General features: G+C 38.7%; 1 protein-coding gene across 7 annotated transcripts in view; it reads left to right on the top strand.

The window, feature by feature from the left end:
- Positions 1 to 20,333, top strand: part of LOC131257017 (protein ENHANCED DISEASE RESISTANCE 2-like) — a 201,766-nt gene that overhangs the window by 83,557 nt on the left and 97,876 nt on the right. For 6 of the 7 annotated variants that reach the window (XR_009177048.1, XM_058258174.1, XM_058258173.1 and 3 more), the window contains exons 12-16: positions 2,380 to 2,451; positions 5,961 to 6,131; positions 16,432 to 16,649; positions 16,815 to 16,881; positions 18,090 to 18,265. Coding sequence is in view for 6 of the 7 variants with exons in the window: in XM_058258174.1 (XP_058114157.1) it covers positions 2,380 to 2,451; positions 5,961 to 6,131; positions 16,432 to 16,649; positions 16,815 to 16,881; positions 18,090 to 18,265 (704 nt within the window). In the remaining variant the exon portion in view is untranslated. The remainder of the gene's footprint in view (positions 1 to 2,379; positions 2,452 to 5,960; positions 6,132 to 16,431; positions 16,650 to 16,814; positions 16,882 to 18,089; positions 18,266 to 20,333) is intronic. The other variant, XM_058258177.1, reaches the window with a different exon arrangement.

Below are 20,333 nucleotides of genomic sequence, written 5' to 3'. Positions count from 1 at the left end.
TGGCATAGACTGTCGTCAATGGGGGAAGAGGATCCTGCATAACAACCTGATCGCGAACGTGAAGATAATTAGAACTCAACCCAGCGAGGAACTGCATGATACGAGTATCATCCTGTTGCTTATGAGCATGTTCATAATCCTCTTTACATTTGGAAGGAAGAGGCTGATACATATCCAACTCATCCCACATACCCCGAAGCATCGAATAGTAGTCTTATAAGGATCTGGAGTTTTGTTGAAACCAATCAATTTCTTGAATAAGCTGGAATACCCGTGAAAAATTCTGAGATTCCGAGAACATATCATGAAGCGTATCCCAAATGCCTTTAGCCGAGGATAAAAACATCACTGAGTGGCTAATCGAGGAATCCATGCTATTCAACAACCATGCAATAACTTGATAATTCTCCTTTGTCCAAGACTTGTAGGTAACATCTGTAGAGCTTGGGGAATCATCCAAAATATACGACAACTTGTCACGGGCTCCTAAAAATACTTTTACAGGTTGTGCCCATTGAAGATAGTTGTCACCATTCAACTTAATGGAGGTAATCTGCAAGGGGTTAGATTCAAGAGACCCTATGCCAAGAGATGAGGGCCCTTTGTCAGCCATAATAGAGTCCAAGAGAAATAAACCTATGCCAAGAGACCCCCTATGCCAAGAAAGATTGATTCAAACAACTCTATCTCACTCAATCCTTCAACATAACAAGAGATAAACCTCAAACAAATATCAATCATCCAAAATACCATGAAACACAGTCAAATAGGGCCTGACCGAGTGAAAAACGGCCCAGCCGCACGCCCATTTGAGGTTAAAAACCTCTTAAACATTGATCTTAAGTAAAAAATCTACCATGGATAGCTTGGGAGGAAGATTTCGGTCCATCTTGAGCAAAGAAACCGAAGAAAACCTTACCGATTTGAGGTAGATCGAAGAAAAACGGAATCTGGAACCGGTTTTCGAATTTCTCTATTTCGCCCAAAATACCATGAAATGAGGTCCAATAAATTCTGAAAAAATTATGACAAATCTTCTAAAATCAAGATCTATCAAACCCCTAAACTTTTAGCTCAAACAGAGCCCATGCGTCCGTACAACGCTGACGTCAGCCGTACGGCTGCTGACGTCAGCAAGGTGACGTGTCGCCTCTCAACCTGTTGGATGCGGAATGCCTGGAACTTGCTCTGATACCAAGTAGAAAAAGATTTGATGAGGATAATGTGAAGAAGAGATGAGAATATTGAGAGAGAAGGAGGAGGAGAGTTTGGGAGAGATGATGTGTTCGGCTTGCATGCCCTAACACATAATATTTTATTATGAAAAAGCATATAGTACACTGCAGGGGAATAGGGAAGTGTGCACATGCACTTACACTAAAAGGACACACAATAAATACAATACACTAGCATTCTCTATAGTGTGTGTGTGTGTGTGTGTGTGTGGGAAAGGCCCAAAAGGATGTGGATGAAGGTAGTAAGAAAAGATTTGATGACCTATGGTTTAGTTAGGGATCTGCTCCTTGATAGAGTGGAATGGCGGAATAGGATTCATGTTGTCTACCCCAATTAGTTGGTATAAGTCTTAGATGCTGATGCTATGCATATGGCATATGGCATCAACGGTGGAATAAAAGAAGTGTGAGTTTAGGGAGAAATATTCTCTTGCAAAGGGAGAACACACACACACACAAAAAAAATAAAAATAAAATTTCTTTTGTTTTGTGATGTGTGCAATAGTCCATTATCAATGATGAAGTCTCTAGTTAACAACACTCGCATACCAATGCTGTCCCATCCGTGCTCACCCCAGCCTAACTATTAGAAGCACATCCCAAGGGGCAAGCAAGCAAAATAGGGTCATGGAGAGGTAGTTGCCATGCACACTATTGGGTATAAGTCACACGTGCATAGAGGGTCATGCTCGAATGGTTGGCTGCATAAAACAGTAATTAGCCCACCAATCCATGTTTACCGAACAACTTTTACATGCCAATGCGGTCATGGCCTACGCTGCATGTTAGCCCATCTGTTGCGCTCAACCTATAGAAATGTATTTGCAAACAGCTAAGGTCTAGAGCATGCAATGATAGACACTGGGCATTCTTCTGTGCTACACTTAAAATAGTGAAACAATGATCTCAATCAAAGGAGTGCCTGCTACATCAGCTTTCAAGTGAATGACACAGATTTTGTAACAAAAGACACTCAAATGAACTGAACATGGCCAGGGTGAGATTTATGTTGATAGTAAAGATTTATGTTGATAGTAAACTTATACATACACATTTATTGTGTATCATTTACAACAAAGAGCATGCCATATTTTATCCTTATTTACTTGGATGAGAGTCCTTACTTTCTAATTCATTGCTGCAGCCATCTTACAGTTTCCAACCATCCATAAGAAGCGGCCTCCAAAATCTGGTTATCAGCGTACAAAAATGATTCGTAAGACTTTCTCTTTGCTCATTGAAATTGGCACAAAAATATGATTCTGAAGTCTATGTTCCGAATGCTTTCTTGGTTTCTGTCTGAAAGTTGCTTTCTTGTTTTCTTACTACTGCTTTTGTAAACAATTAACAATGTATTCAGTGTTTTTGGCATATGGATTAGCATTTTGTAATGGGTTACTTGGAAGAAAAAGAGTCAACTGACCAAACTCGTCATCATCATCATCATCTAAGCCTCATCCCAACTAATTTTGGTCAGCTAAATGAATCTTGTTATGCCATTCCACTCTATCATTGGAATGTCAGATTGTCAGGATTCATGATAAATGTTGTGGCCAAAGTTTTGTGTTGGCTGCCAACCTGTCGCAACCCTCCTTCATTAGACCTTGGGACCGGGCAATGGAGAAAAGTTACTTGTATCTTTGCAGTAAATGGAAGTGAGAGTAAGGCAGTTTCTTATTTGAATGGTACTTATAACAAGGTACTGCACCCACTTCTAATCATGCTACGACCCACTCTTCCATTTTGCTTCCTAGGTATTTTATTCTTGCTAACATTTTAAAACAGATGCTTCCCGCTCCTGCACCCAAATTCGTTGCTGCTTTGCTTCATGGCTCGTGTAACTATAGGCAGATATCCAATTTCAGAATGGATCTTGAATTCTTTTTATCCCTTTGGGTGCATTTGGATGTCCATGAAATCCAGTTTTCATAAGATCTATAAACATTTGTACTTCGATAAACCTGATGTTGTTGTAAATTGTCATCTAGTTCAGATTACGCAAATCTCAATTCCAACACTCGGTTTTAAACCTCAAAATCCAGTTTTGTGAAAACCACTTGCACTTGGTTTTTGCCAAGGATGACATTAGAGAAGGCTAAGTGTTAGAACGTTAAGGAGTAAGGACATGATGCAGGACAATTAACCACTTGCTCTAAAAGCTCGAACTGTTAGAGTATGGCGAATTAATCCCTTTATCTCATAGCCCAAGCCCCAAATCCATGGGTTAGGTCCTCGGCCGAACCCTCCTTGTGGGCCCCAAGTCCATGGGTTCCACCCTCTTGTGGGCTCCAAATCCATGGGTCCTGCCCTATACGAGCCACCCGCCTCACACGGGCTCCAAATCCATGGGTTATGCGGGCCACCCACCTCGAGTGTGCCCCTGCATCCCACAGGCCACCCCACTCGAGCCTGGTGTGAAAATGCCCCCGCATTAGGACACTAGTATGGATATACTCCTCATTTTCATGCTACTACATGTGCTGCACATGTGAGAGATATAAGCTGTCCATCGGGTGGATCCCATTGTGTTGACACCCTGATCCCAAAATCAGGTCATTTCACTGATCATGTCAGCGACAACCTATGCAACTGATGGGTGGCTTGAAAAAACTTGAGTATGTTTTTTTAATGGTAAACAATTTTATTAACAAACAGAGCTTCAAGGTGAGTGGCGGAGGCATATTGAGAAATCATCCTTCTTATAAACTACAAGAACAAAAAGACAAGATGACCGTCCTAGTCCAATGGGGCCAACAACTGCCACAGCCATAAAGAAACAGGTCTGATTAGAAAAATCCCAATCCCTCATAATAACAGCGAAAAGAACCCTCTTAAGTTCAGGAAAAGGAATAGTCCACCTTACAACCACGCATAAAATCTTATAAATAAAGTGATCTACTAATTCACATGATTGGTGGACCAGTTTTTGGTTTTATCGAAGGAATCTAAATAGTTAGTCACTGTTGATGGACATTATGGATCTCTCACACTTGTTCCCTGTTGGCTAATGTGGTGGCTTGTACACGGGTAGCCTTTTTAGAGCCACGTAGGTTGAGGAAGCCTCATCGATCCATTTAGAGAAACTTTGATACTCCAATAGGCTGTGATAGTTCACATGCATGCATTTGAGCAATTGTACAAGATATGCATGCAACTCAAATTAAACCAGCAATTTGTCGATCCCGCTTTAGATGGGTGACAAAGAAATCATTGAAGTGGTGTCTGAACTTTCATTTAATCAGATCATGTAGATGAAAAAAAGTTAACTATCTGAATTCAACAAACAAATGCTAATTAATACGAGGAGGATAGAACCATTCAACAAATTTGATTTTGGGTTTGTGACGTATCTAAAGTGGGCCTCACAATTTTGATGGGTTAAATAAATTGTGTGTATGCTACACGTACATTGTCTGAGTACATGCTTACATCAGTCCCTGTTAGAATATGACAAATAACTCTTTTTTTTTTTTTTTTTACACGCACACACACCCCACACACGATTACACATGCACACACACCCCACACAAGCACGCTGTGGGATTTCACCACCGTGGGTACTCGAACCCTTGACCCGGTGTTGAAACTCCTGGGAGTCTACCACCCGAGTAAGAGTAAGGACCCTCAGTTACCTAAAAAAGAGGGATGTTCAGATCCATATAGTGGACCACAGAGTTACCATCCATTGAGCTCACAATGCTCACCTATCATGTACACACAACATCAGAGCTGCTGTAAAGTTAGGTCCTACCCAGGGGATCATTGGACGAAAAAATCAGTCCAACCCATTCTTATTGTGAGCCACACTAAAGAAAATAATAGACTGCCAGTGGCTTGACTTAATATATACGCCTGGCTTACTTGATGAGCGGATCAGCCTGATTTTTATATCCAAAGATCTTCAAGGTGGGGCCTATATTTTTAGTGGTTTGAATGCCTTATAAATATGCCATGTTGCCACATGCACTCATGGATGGTAACTTTTCTGTACTGAGATGGGTCTAAATACTACATTACAAAACTCGTCATTCATGAGAAATTATAAGATACATGAGAGGAGGCTTCGCATTGGGTACTTCTGTTTTCAGTTTCGACGTGTGTGGCCATGGTCTTTTAATCTGTAAAAAAAATGATAACATCGTCCTGGATTGACCATGCTTCACAATTTTCCTAGCTTAGAAGACCATAGCCATCTGTGTTTGGACCTTCTTAAGTTGAATGCAGATCTTTATTGTACTTCTCTTTACTGGTTGGCCACAAATCTAAGGGTCCATTTGGGTAGGGGATCCTGCATAATTGGGATTAAGTCTAATGTGAATTTTGAGGGGCCCCATCCCCTCCATGTAGGATTATCAGTCTAATGCTTTCCTCTGCATAAATGCAATTAACTGTGTTTCAGTCTCTTTTTTCCTCTCCTAAAAGATTGATAATCACACCTACGCAGACAAAAGCGGCAGTGAATCTAATGAGGGCATGGACTTGCTCTTAGAGTTCTCATTAGAATGCTTTCCAACATGATGTGGTGAAGTGTGCTGATGAAGCATTTATTGAGCTTATTTGAATGATTTCTATTTTGGAATATGTGAAATTTGTGTACTGCTCATACCTAATTCTTGAACATTTTTCCAAGGCCATTCTGCACATCTATATCATTTGATGAAGCAACTACAAAAACATTGGAAGCTTTTCTTGATTGGTGGTTTTCTTTTAATTTTTCTTTATTAGCATCCATTTGGGAGATTAGAAGATTAAATCCATCACCAACTTCAAGTGGTGATAAATGCCTTGTAACACAAATGTTGGAGATAAACTCTAGTGGCTGGGGTAAATGGAAGAAACATTACCATTCAAAGTTCGAGAAGACCATCCCTTATGCGTTGTTGTGCCAAGTTGCAGGTTGAGTAACCTTAACTTTTCTCTTTATTATCTCATGTGCAAAATTTTTTTTTTTTTTTTTTAAGACTTAATCCTATTCAGTGGGGCCACTATGCACATGATTTACTTTTCATGTCCACTAGTTGAGATGAACTACTAAACCTTTATTGTGTAATTTGTTAAAAATATGCATTTTGTGTAGTGAACCCTTTTGTAGTTTGTGTTTATTGGTCTAGTAAAAGAGTGTTACTTGGATGAGTTTACAAGAATGGGCCCTGCCTTTTGATTTAATACATTATACATCTTTGGAGGGCTTGCCTTTACAACACAAATTTCGGGCATGGATAAGGAATTGGTTCTACATGTATGGGATTGTCACTAAGAGAAAATGCCTTTTCATTGCACTCTTTAATGTACTCTATGACAAGAAATGGTCAATTCTCTTGTAAATTTTAGTTTTCATACCAAATGAAGACATAAAGGTCGATGTATTATAAAAGAAACATACACAGTCATCATCATCATAGCCTTATGCCAGCTATTTTGGGACAGCTTTACAAGTCCTGTTGCTAATCATACTGATCATGGCCTTGCCCTTCGTAAGTGGACAAGTCTCATATCATCTCACCACCTCGATCCATGTTCTCTTAGGTCTTTCCCTCATCCTCCTTTCAGACTCTTCAATCTCCATGGAAGTTCCCCTCCTTAGTAGGGCTTTCCCCCCATTTTCGTTGCCTATAGTTGAACCAGCTGATTAGATAAGGCTTGGTAATGGTAATAGTCGAACCATTTTAATTTGTTCTCTATCATTTATCTCCCACAGTCCTGCTAAGGCTATTCTAAGGCTTCTCTTGGTGACCTCATTCTAGATTCCACCTTCTTATTGATACCGCACATTCATCACAACATCCTTTTCTTTGCAATGATCAGCCTTAGCTCATTTTGTGTCCTAATTGCCAAATAGCTAGTCATGGGGTAATCTTATGAAAATTCCCTTGTGTTTCATTAAATGAGCCAATAACATTGCACCCAAACTCACATCCCTACTTCATCCAACCTACTTTAAATAAATTGGAAACATTATCATCTGTCGCTCAATCCTTTTGAATTATAGAGCAAAGCTTAATGACACATTGTTTTGAGGAATCTCTTGGCCATTTATTTTAACTAAAGCATTATCTTTTACAATTATCTAGCTAAAGTTAGATTCCAAATATTTTGTCTTGGTTCCGTTATTTTAAATTCGAGACTCTATAGCCTTCCTCCAAGTCTCCAGCCTGGCATTCCTCTCCTTTAGTCTCGTTGACCAATAGCATGTCATACTTAAATAACATAACTAAGGAACCTCTTTTGGTTAAGTCATCCATAACTAGTGTAAAAAGGTTCGAGCTTAGTGTTGACCTCCTATGAAACATGTTATTAGTCTCACCACATTGTTCTCACCCTTATAAAACACCCGCCCAATGTCTTTTTTGAGAGTTAACAACAATTTTATTGAAAAGAACACCAAAAGGCGAGAAAAGAATACAAACTACAAGACCACCCAACAAGAAAACCCAAATAAAACAACTAGATTGCTTTATGTAAATAACCTATCCCGAGACAAGATTATTGATTCTGCCAGTAACTTCCTTGAAGGATATCGGGACATTATGAAAACAAGAAGCATTTCTAGCTCCCCAAACAATGCACAAGATAGCCATAATGTAGAGCCCCCACCTAGCTTTCTCAGATTTCCCGCATCCTCTTCCATGCCCAGCCCAAAGAAGATCCTTCACTGTTTTCAGCATAACGCACTTAATAGAAAAAGATCCAAGACGTGATCCCAAATCTTCCTCATAAACTGGCAATGGATAAAAATGTGATAAATTGATTCTGCATCTTGCATGCACATCAAACAAATATTTTGCAGAACAAGCGATCTTCTTTGAAGGTCATCGATGGTGAGAATTTTCTTCCTTCCCACCAACCAAACCAACACTGCCACATGGGGAGGAGCACCATAGAACTAATGGTGATAAGGATGAGGAGGACCGCGAGAGGGGGTTGGCCTGGAAATCAAACCATAAAGCGTCCGAATTGAGAACTTCCTTGACTGATAGGCCGACCATAAGATCGAGTCTGAATCTTGACTTGAAGGCACGACATTTTTAAGGCACTCGAGCAGTCCCACAAAATCCTCAACTTTTGCATTTGTCAAATTCCTACGACAAGGGGGGTTCCAAATAATGGACCCTTCGCAAAGAAAGAAACAATCCGCAACGGATGTGAATTGATTGGTAGAAATGTGAGCCAGCCTAGGAAACATATCTTGGAGGTATGCATTTCCGCACCGTAAATCCACCCAAAATCTGATATGACGACCATTACTAAGGGAGAACGCAATCCCTTTTTGCCTAGATGCTCAATTGCTGCAATTGTTCTCCATATGGAAGAGCCTCTAGATAAAGAGGACCTTTGGACGAACCACTCGCCAAATTACGTGCTGTACTTGCTTGCAATAAGCTCCCTCCACATCCTTCTTGACTCAAAATCGAACCTCCAAATCCCTTTACCTCGAAGAACAAGATTCATCAGTTCCAAGGTTATAATCCCCACACCCCCCATCTTGATCGGTCTGCAAACCTCCTCCCATCTGATAATGTTACATCATATACATCAAGCTATTTTCATTCCTATCTTTTATTCCACGGCATCATTCACCAAACATCATGTGCACGCATGCCACAATAAAATGGAGTTGCAGAGCGTAAATATCGTCATTTACTTGTGGTTACTAGGGCACTCCTGTTAAATATGTAGGTTCTGAATGGTTTTTGGAGTGATGCAGCTTTGACTGCGTGTTATCTCATAAACTGGTCGCCTTCATCAGTCTTAGGTGGTAAATCTCCCTTTTTTTTTTTTGTCATATATCCCTAACGTCAACCGTTTTCAATTCCTTGTAGGGCATGTTTGATAGTGAGTAATTCCTTAGAGTCAAAAGAAATTATCTTATCATTACGTTTTTACCACAACCAAATCAAACAAGGGAATGGCAAGTCAAATGCAAATGTATTTTTTTTTAAAATTTTATTTTAAAAGCAACGAAGAAAAATTCATTAAAAGAGGGGAAACAACTACAAAAGAAGGAAAATTTAAGCAACAAAAGGAGGACTGCTGAGATGGCAGACAACTCCGAACTACCTAAAAAAGAAAGATCAGCCCTATTCAAATCCTTTACATTAACAGCCCATTCTAAAACCATCGATTTAGCCCTAGCACCCACCCCCTTCGCAGAAGTCGATTGATCATTGAAACATCTTTCGTTTCTTTCCTCCCATACAGCCCACCAAATGGCAAGAATGGCCATGCGCCCGATAATCGATTTGATTTTACCAAGCTTGGACCCATTCCACGCAATCAACAGTTTAGCAGCTGATTCCGGAGCACACCAGGACACTGAGAACAGCTGACAGAACTCCATCAATATGGGTGAGATAAAGGAACAGTGTACTAGCAAATGGTTCACGGATTCCGCCTGACGCATACAAGAAAGGCAAATGTTGACAATCTGCATGCCTCTCTTGGCCAGATTATCAATAGTAAGAATTCTATTACGAGCCGCAAGCCACCCGAAACATTTGATCTTTGGTAGAACTTGATATTTCCAAATAAAAGGAGTTGCATCAAATTGAGGCTGGGCCACAGGATAAATAGCTGCATAGAGGGACCTGATTGAGAAGACCTCGGAATTTTCCAGTAGCCACTCAATGCTGTCAGGCTGAGAGGGAATGAGCTTAGAATTGGAGATGCGATCGTGAAGAGACGTATATTCATCAGCCTCGTTGTCATTGAGATTTCTGGAGCATTTGATGTCCCACACGAACTGATCGGAGATGAAATAACCACATCTATTAATAAAAATCCCTCTGTCAGGGGAGAGCCAATAGATTTGCGGGAAAACAAATTTGAGAGGCTTTTCTCCAACCCTTAGATCTTCCCAAAAATGAGTCGCTGAACCATTGCCCAACACATACCTACTGTTAGCTATCACATGCAAATGTATTAAGGAAAGAAAAATGTAATTTGTAGTCATTGCTCTTTTTCATGTAGCTAGGATAAAAATCTCCATTCAATCAACCATATTAGCTTATTTTGAACATGACATGACATTGATGTTAAATAAAAAGGCCATCATTGTAATCTTCCCATGGATAAATTAGATAATGGAAAAAGTCCATCATTACAGTTAATTGCAACTAATGTAAGAAGATAGGTAAAGTAATTTGTAATAATTGCTTATTTCCTTTTGTCTACAAGGAATTACGTACTATCAAACAAGCCCTTAATGTTTTTATGTTTATATGCTTTGTGCATCAGTTTGACCATGTTTCTGATAAATTTGAACCCAAGGCTATAAATTGTGTTTTTCTTGGATGCTCTTATACTCAGCGGGGTTACAAGTGTTATAATCCAGTCAGTCACTTGCAAATGGCATATGTCAACTAATGTCACCTTTTTTGAAAGCACAACATTTTATTTTATTTTTTTTATTTATTTTTTTTGGGGAGGGGGGAGCTGATAGCTTGAAGAAGGTTCTATCACTCTTCCTATGGTGCCAGACATAACTTCATCTGTAGGGTGAGTTCCTGTGCAACATTAGGATTTGCCACCACTATAAGTCTACTCTAGACGTTCCAAGAGAGGTGTTGGAGTGCATACCAACGTGTCCTCTATCAATCCTGCCACCTCATCTGAGGGCCATTCTCTTAAGTTTTCACTAGTATTGTCTAATGAAGATGACTTGCTCATTTCTCTTCGTAAGGATATACACTTTTGTACCCAACATTCTATCGTTAATGTTGTTTCCTTTAAATGGCTGATCTCCTTTTCGGCAGTTTGCTTTGTCTTCGTTCTCTATGTCTGTTCCTTGCTCTTTCTAGGAGGGTCTTAATAGTGATGGGCGGAAGCGAGTTATGGAAAAGGAATGGCTGGACTTCTTCAAAATCAAAATTGAACTTTAGCTTAGTTACCTATAGGAAAACATGTAGTAGGGTGCAAATGGGTATATATTGACAAGTATAATCCAGATGGCTCAGTGGATCATTTAAAGGCACTGGTTACAAAGGGATACACTCAAATTCTAGCTGTTGACTACTGTTAGACCTTCTCCCCTATGGCTAAGCTTCATTCCGTATGTGTGGTGATCTCTATTACTACAAATTTAGACTGGCCGCTATACTAACTTGATGTGAAGAACGCATTTCTTCATGGGATCTGCTTGAAGAGGCGTATATGGAGTAACCATCGGCTTCGTTTCTGAGGGGTAGTCAGATAAAGTTTCTCATCCAAAGAAATCAATGTAAGGATTAAAATAGTTTCCTCGTGCTTAGTTCGACAAATTTACTAAGTTGCTTCTTTAGTTTGGGATGAAACGTAGTTAGGTAGATCATTCAATTTTTGTTTGACAAAGCAAGATGTACTATCGTGTTAGTCGTATATGTGGATTATATCATTATTATTAACAATGATAGCACAAGATTTCTAACTTAAAGAGGTTCTTGCAGCAACACTCTTGCACAAAGGATTTAGGTTGCCTTATATATTTTTTGGATATTGAGGTAGCAAGGTCAGAGGTTGGAATTAACTTGTTGTAGTGGAAAATATGTGATGGATTTATTAGAAGAGATCGATCTGCTAGGGGCTAAGCCAATTACAACTCCCATCGGTACTAGTTCAAAGTTGAGTATAGATTAAGGGAAACTATTTGATAATCCCGGGAGAGATCGTCGGCTAGTTGGCAAATTTATCTATTTAACGATTACACAACCGGTCATCACTTATCCAATTGGTTTAGTTAGTCAATTTGTGTAGGCTCCTCGTATGTGTCATTCTCATATTGAGGTTGTTTTTCGCATACTTACATATTTAGAGGGAGCTCTTGATCGTGGAATTCTCTACAAGCAAAATGGACATCTTGGAGTAGAAGGCTTTTCTGAGCTGACTGGGTTGGCATTCTTTTTGATAGGCGGTCTACCATAGGTTACTGTGCGTTTGTAGGAGCAAATTTGGTTACGTGGAGAAGCAAGAGGCAAAGTATTGTCCCTCGGTCAAGCGTAGAAGCATAGAGTTATGGCCCACACAACATGTAAACTTAGTTGAAGACGTTAATGTGCGAGCTTGGGTTTGTGGCGGATGTTCCTATGAGACTGTATTGTGGTAATCAAGCATCATCTCACATTGACAACAATTCTGTTTATCACGAAAGAACCAAGTACATTGAAGTTGGTTGTCACTCCATTAGGGAGATAGTGGCTTACAAGGAAATATGCATGTTCTTTGTTAGGTTTTGAGATCAAGTGGCAAACATGTTTATGAAGGCTTTAAGTCGTGCTCATCTTGATAGATTCTTTGTTTAGTCGGGATTCATGATATATATGCTTTAGCTTGAGGGGGAGTGTTTATTTATTATGACCACGTGGTCCACTGGTCACTCATGTGGTCCACATATAGGTTTGGGTTTATGTTGGGCTTGGTCATATGTTTGGGTTGGAGTCTTTAGGCCTATATGTCATTGTTTTATGGCATCTGCCCTAATTGTAAAAGAGAGGTGGGGCATGTGAAGGGTTGGAGCCCTCTTTCCTTCTTTTCTTCTTTCCTCTCATCTTTCTTCTTCTCTTCTCTTTTCTTCATGATTGACTACAACAATGATATCATTCATGTACATTACCAAAATAATGACGCTTGCCTCACTTTGCCTCACAAAGACAGTGGTTAGGCTGACTCCATTTCCTTCCATATTTAAACACCACTTCACTGAATTTGTTGAACCATATCGTTGGAGATTGTTTTAGACCACAAATGGACTTCTTAAGATGGTAACCTTTGTATGACTTCCCCTGAGCAATAAAGCTAGATGGTTTTTCCTATTGATTTCTTTGATAAGATCACCATGAAGAAATACATTTTTCACATCATGTTGGTATAAGGGCCAATCCAAATTTACGGCAATCAAAATGATTACCCACACAAAATTAATCTTTCCCTTAGGACATAATGTCTCACAATAATTCACTCTTAGTGTCTGACAATACCCTTTAGCGACCAACCAAGCCTTTAAGCATTTCACTGAGCCATTAGGATTGTACTTAATCATATATCCCCATCAACACTCAGCCACACTTTTTTAGTAGGTGAGTATGTTAGAATCCAAAGTTTGATTGTGGTGGAGAGTAGCCATCTCATCTTCCATAGCTCGTTTCCTTAAATCATGACTGAGAGCTTCTTGGAAAGAATTAGGAATTGACACAGATGACAAGGACAAAATAAATTTGTGAGGAGGAGATAAACTAGCAAAGGAAATAAAATGAGAAATACGATGTTGAGTGCAAGAATGTGGGAAGAGTGATGGGTAAGTCGTCATCGTTAGATGCTAAAGTAGGAGATTCAGGAGGGTGAAGATTTTCAGATAGAGCCGGAGGATTGATGGAAACCACAATTGGATGAACTTCATTACAATGCTTGGGACGTTTGGGTAGGCTTGCAATGGCGTAACTAAATGTTGTACATACAAATTTTCCATTGTAAGTTCTACGTTAGGCACAATGGGAAGAGTAACAAACATCTCTTCAAATTGTAACGACTTATCACCTTTAAAAAATAGGGTTACTTTCAAAGAACATGACATCAACTAAGACCAAGGTATTCAAAATCGGTTACATAACGGCTGTAATGGGCGTTACATAATGGTAGCGATCATAACTGTTACGTGTTATGGGGTCAAAACGGTCGTTATAGAAAAAACAGGCCGGCCCGTACTGGACCCATAACAGTCTTGTAACAATTTTTTTTCAAAAAATAACAAAAGGGCCGTGATGGCCGATACCGGGGCCAAAACGACTATTATGGCTAGTATTATAATGGTAACGGTGGTGGCTGTTACGGCCACTGTTACAGTTTTGGAACACCTTGACTGAGACAATTTTTACAGGAGACAAGTTTGTGACATTTGCATCCTCATTGGATACATGAGTATCCAAGAAAGATACACTGAATAGCTTTGGGTTCCAACTTGTCAAGAACATGATCTAACTACTGTACAATTCGTGCACATACATAGACACTTACGAGGGACAAAAAACATAGGAATATCAGGATACAAAATAGAAAAAAGGTGATTTACTATCCAAAATATATGAAGGCATCTGATTTATTAAATAGCACATAGTCCAAACTGCGTCACTCCAAAAACATTTTTGGTAAGTTCGTGTTAAATAACAAAGCCCAAGCAACCTTAATTAAGTGTTGATTCTTACGTTTAACAGCACCATTTTGTTTGTGGTTTGTGTGCACATGTGGTTTGATAAATAATGCCATGAGATAAGAGATATGAATTAAATTCATGAGATACTAAATATTTCCTAGCATCATGCCATTATCTAAACATTGAATACATAACCCTAGCATTAAATTGTGTTTGCATTCCATTTGAAATTCTTTTAAGCAGGAAAACACTTCAGAGCGATCTTTCATTAAATATAAGCAGGTCATGTGAGAATAATCGTCCACAAAAATAGTAAAGTGCTTAGTAGTATGAACTGAATCCCACACATCCAAATGTACTAAAGGGAAAGGACTATCACCCCTTTTGTTCACATGCGGCGGAAATGAGACTCTATGATGCTTGCTTAACTCGCAAGCTTCGCATTCAAATTCAAACCCATAAGATAATAATGGAACAAGACTTTTACTACTCAATGAAGTGTGACCAAACCTGCAATGCCACTGATGAGGTGAGACATTTGTCCTTAGTGAATCATCATCTTCACCATTAGGAGTCAAGACTGTTAGTGATCCCAACATCGATTGGCCTTAGTGGTAAAGTTGATTTACATGACAATAACTCACCTTGACATTGCCTATTCCATGTGTATTATGTATCAAGTTATGCAATCTCTGTGTTCTCACCACCTTGAAGTAGTCCACAAAATCCTTCGGTATGTGAAGGTTGCTCCGTCCAAGGATATTATGTTTGCCACATGGTCAGCTTGATGTTCGGGGTTACCGTGTTGCAAATTGGGCGGGGTCTTCTAATGATAGAAAGTTTATGATAGGCTATTTTATGTTTTTGGGAGGTAATCTTTCTGTTGGATAAGCAAGAAGCAGACAGTTGTTGGTAGCTTATCTATGGAGGCCGAATATTGCTTCATGGGTCATGGCACTTGTGATATTATGTGGCTTATATCTCTTCTTTAGAACATGAGGATAAAGGTTTGCACTCTTGTTCCATTGTGTATTGTGACAATCAAGTATCTATTTATATCGGGTTTAATCCTGTTTTTCATGAGAGAGTGATGCACATTGAAATTGATTGTCACTTTGTACGTGAGAAGATTTTCTCCCAACCCCCTGTACTCCATGTGTTATCGAATGATCAATTAGCAAATATCCTCACCAAGGCCATCCCTCCTCCTTAATTTTTGTGTTAAAGTTGGGCATGCATGTTTGACATTGCTTCAGCATGAGGGGGAGTGTAGGAGATTGTGTGCGTGCATGAGATCGTGCGTGCGTTCATGTATACACGTATGTGTGGCATTATGGGTCTTTTTCTTTTGGATCCTTCAGGATAAAATATTTAGGGCTTCGTAATGAAAGGATGTTAGATGAGAGACGAGTTTATTCTCTCTACATCTTCTCTTCGAATGCTCTCCTTTTCTTTTCCTATTTGTACATTTCACAATATGATTTGAGAATTTAATGATAATAGATTAGTACAAGTAGGCCAAGCAGTTCATTATTCAATACTCTCCATGCTTCACATTATGTAGTCCCTAATAAGAAAAAGAATTTTACTCCTTGAATACAATGCATCCCATAATAGGGAAAATGTTATATTTGGAAAATGGCTTCAGTTTCCTAAAGAATAGTAGAAATGATCCAATATATTTTACCTAAGTGTGGGAGTTGGGATCCAGCAGGTTTCAACTTACCCTTAAAATCCAAATTCTTAGGATGCAGGTAGGGCAATGAATTGGTCACTACTCATAGGTATAATCATGTTAAAGTACTTCCCTTATTTTTTTGCAAGTTGAATTAGTTACGTACTGTGTATGACTTCCTATAAACTTTAAATAACTGACAAGTCTAGAGTCAAGAATCACAATACATCTCATTTTCATGTTTGAGGATAGGGGATCCTCGTCCTAACCCTTTGATTGAGTATCAAACTCAGTTAAGTCTTTTGAAGGATCTGACAATATCATAAATTTCAAACACTTTCTAACTTTACCCTTTTCTCTTTCCATTGAGAAGTCTAATTTGCTTGGACTCTCTATTTGTTCAGGTTTGAGAGAATATTTTGGAGCGAATCCTGCACTCACAGTGGATTCTCCCACTGCAGTTGACCATTCAAAGTTTTCTAATGTTTCTGGTGCTAGTGGTGAACTTGAGGATTCCGAAACAAATGATGAGTTTTATGATGCGATTGCTGCTGACATGTCACTGGAAGATGAAGATAGTGATGAATCTGATGACAGTGACAACAATGATGAGCTTTCCAAGGTTGTCTACTCTTTTCCTCTTAACATTCTTTTGACCATGAAATGATACTAAAGGTATAATGAATTATGCACGTGTAAGCTGTTTCTCTTATGTGCTTATGTGATCATAATTATGAAGGCAAGTTCGACATCTGTGACCTCTCCTCATGACTTTTCTTGTGTTCAGGGTGGAAAGGTAAAGCTGAAGAATGTTTCATGGGCCATTGCAAACTTGGCTCTAAAGAAAAGCTCAGGTTTTCTTGTCTCTCCTTTAAAATGAGGAACTGTAGGGTCTTGAGCATCAGCATGTGTATAGCATTGATTTTAAAAAAAAAAAAAAAGAAAAAAAGGAAAAAAGAGAAAAAGCAGACATGCAGTTTGCTGATGCCAAGTAATTACTGTGTTTTGAGCCTCAGCAGACGTAGAGTTTGTTGGTGCATGTTTTGCCCTCTATTTAGTGATGCAGACCATTGATCTGATCGGCCCCACTTTGGATGGAGCTGCCTCATAAACCTTCTGCAGTAAATGTGACATTTGCTAAACCATGCACATGTTTTCTTAGTCATTGTTTGGGCTGCTATATTTTATTCATAAGAGTATTTGTAGGCCGCCGATCAAGAGGTTGGGTTCTTCCAGTCTGGGAGATTTTTGGAGCATCCCCAATCCGCTATGGGTGCAATCAGATCAATGGTTTGGATCACAGAACAACGGTCCACAGGTAGGGAAGCAGAAGCAGCCACACATTCTGAGTTTTCTGTTGCTCTAAATCCTATAAATCATCTAAAATGAGATCGATATCCAAAACTTCTGAGTTACAAATGCTCCCATTCGATAAGTCATATATAGGATTGAAGTTAAAATTTAATGACTTTTGTCTGAAGTGGTTTGTTGTTTTGAAGTTTCAAGCTCCTTTGTAAGGTGCCTTAGTCAATGAAATGTTGAAAACTTATTAGAGAATATGAAATTTTAAAGGAAATGACAAGTCAGAAAAGTTGGGAAATAAATATTAATTCAATCTACTGTGATTAAGGGTTTATTATTGTGAGGAGCCTATTGACCTGTTGCTTGAGTGAAACACAATGGAATTTATGGTAAAGAGAAAATTTGGAAGGTGAAGATGAAGAAAGGGGGATGGCAAAGATGAAGATAAACTGTGTTTTGAGGGAAAATAATTGGAATTAATCTCCAACATTTTGAACATATCACAATATTAAAGGATATTTAAAAGCGATAATGTTGGACAAATATCCTGATATTTTCATAATGTTGCTGAACCCCATAAATATCGTGATGTTTTCCTGACACTTATTTTCTTTCTTTCTTTAAAGGTTTTGTTTTAAACCCAAAAATATGTGATTTTACTCAAACGCTGTGAACCTAAAAAATGTATAAAGCCTGTCATTATATGTTTTCTTTTAATGGTTTTCATTATTGAAAAGTAGGAGTTTCTTCATGGGTGCAGCTCATGGCACCAACACCGAATTAGATGCACAGGTTCCTCCTACTGATGTTGATGCAAGCCAATTTCATGGTTCTATGCCTCAAGCGAAAGCTGAAACTGACACAAACTGTTGGGCTGCTCCAAGTGGCCAAGGATTCATGATAAGAGGAAAAACATATTTGAAGGATTTCTCTAAGGTGAGTTGATGTGTATATTACGCACGTTCTTTCATAATGACCAATAAGGGGTATCATACAGGACACTCTAGTCATTTTGGTTTCTAGGGAACTTCATATCTCGATTCTGGTGCAATGGTAACAACTAACAATGGATGATTTGATAACTTCTCCTGAATAATGGTATGCGAATTTATGCCCACTACAAGAAATACTTCCATTTAGAAAACGTGTTTTATATGCTTTTCTGCCGTTGTGTCTATACTAGACAGAAAACTCCCTTGTAGTGCTCAAACACTCCTTTCTGTTTAAGATTTCCTTGGGTGTTGTACTAGGATTATTTATTTATTTATTTATTTTTAAAATTATTATTATTTTGCCTCTGGTTAATAATTCAGGTCTAAAGGTGGCAATGAATATTGACGTTGCCTGAATGTTGAAATATCAATTGGGGATGATAGTTCTCATCTATGAAATACTACAAGAGATACAATCGTTTTAAATACATGGTGCATGTGAATGCCTATGCAAGAACTCCTTAGGTGTTGTACTGGTGGCTGGTGCATGTTGTTATGGATCGCATTGAGGCCTTGTTGGAAGTAATGGGTTGTTATTCTTAATGTAAAATGACAGTTTAAATCAGGCAGAAGTTAACTGTCGTGCATTATATTAAAAAAAGAAAAGAAAAAGACCCTCTTCTTTAAACTTTTCTACCTGATGTTAGAGATCCATTTGCATGTGATCGAGGGATCGAACAAAGGGACCATGTGCTGGCATCATCAGTCCATTCAGACTTTACATCATCTGGTAGAGGATGCTTTTAGAAAAAATTTGGTGATTATTATTATTTTTTTTAAAAGTAATTTTGGTGAGTTTTAGATGGTGATTTTCATATCTAGAGAAAAATTCTGAAAAAGTTTGATTGCAGTTTTCTGTGTTGTTCCTTCTGGAGTTTATTTATTGAGGATTGCTAGAATGATTTGGCTCACTAGAGAAATTCAAATCTTTAGAAAGTGAAATCTCTTAAAGAAAAAGAGGAACCCCCCCCGCCCCCCCACCCCCCCCAAAAAAAAAAAAAAAAAAAGAAGAAGAAGAAAAAAAGTGTTTCTTCCTCGTCAATGGCGTTTGGTGATTTGTTGGTGTCAGTGATGGATTGGGGTGGGGGATTAAAGGTGGTTGTTGGTGCTGCATATTGTTTTAGTGAGGTTTATGGGTTTTTTTTTTTTTTTAAAAAGGTCGAAGGGCTCTAATCATGTGTATGTCGTTTATTGAGGGTGTATCGAAGATCCCATATGGATATATGTGTGATTTGATCTTTTTTTTTTTTTTTTATTTTTTAAAATAGAATTCAGCAGCCATTTGATTGAAGGAATATCTTTCAGGTCAAGTGGGTCTTCTAGTGGTGCTCTTAACTTGAAGGGCTCTATAGCTTTTGGGGTTGTAGAACACCCAGGTTCACTACTCACTACTGGATATGTAAAGTTTGTTGGTGAGAATTATTTAGAAAGGTAGGGAAATTTTTATAGGATAGCTATAAGACCAGCTTGCTTATGGGACAAAATGGTGGGCACTGGGTAGTCAAGGAAAACAATAGGATGGGCATAGCTGAAATCAGGATGTTGAGATGGATGAGTGGCAAGACAAGGAAGGATATAATTATAAATAATGCATTCAAGGGAACACACGAGTTCCACCAATAGGTAATAAGATGATGTACTTAGATGGTTTGGCCATGTGTAATGGAGAGTCGGAGACCAAGCACTACATCTATTAGGAGTGAGTTGGTTCAATTTGAAGGCTGTAAAAGGGCTTGGGAAGGCCCCAAAGGACATTGATGGAGGTAATAAGAAAAGACTTGAGGACCTATCGTTTAATTGAAGATGTAGGAACATTCTCATCAATCTCCCTATCCTTTTGAGTAATAGAACCAAGTTAACGAAGCAAATTTCTTTGAGAAATCTCTCAACCTCTTTTTTTTTTTTTTTGAGAATTAATCTCAACCACTGATTTTATCAAAAGCATCTCCTCTAAAACTAGTCCTAAAGTTGCAATCAAAATTCCTGCTTTGGTTTTGTCGCTCTTTAAGCCT

This window comes from Magnolia sinica, chromosome 9, assembly GCF_029962835.1.
Source record: "Magnolia sinica isolate HGM2019 chromosome 9, MsV1, whole genome shotgun sequence".
Classification (NCBI taxonomy): domain Eukaryota; kingdom Viridiplantae; phylum Streptophyta; class Magnoliopsida; order Magnoliales; family Magnoliaceae; genus Magnolia; species Magnolia sinica.
The sequence above is the reverse complement of the archived record's forward strand: the minus strand, read 5'-3'. Positions and strand labels throughout refer to the sequence as shown.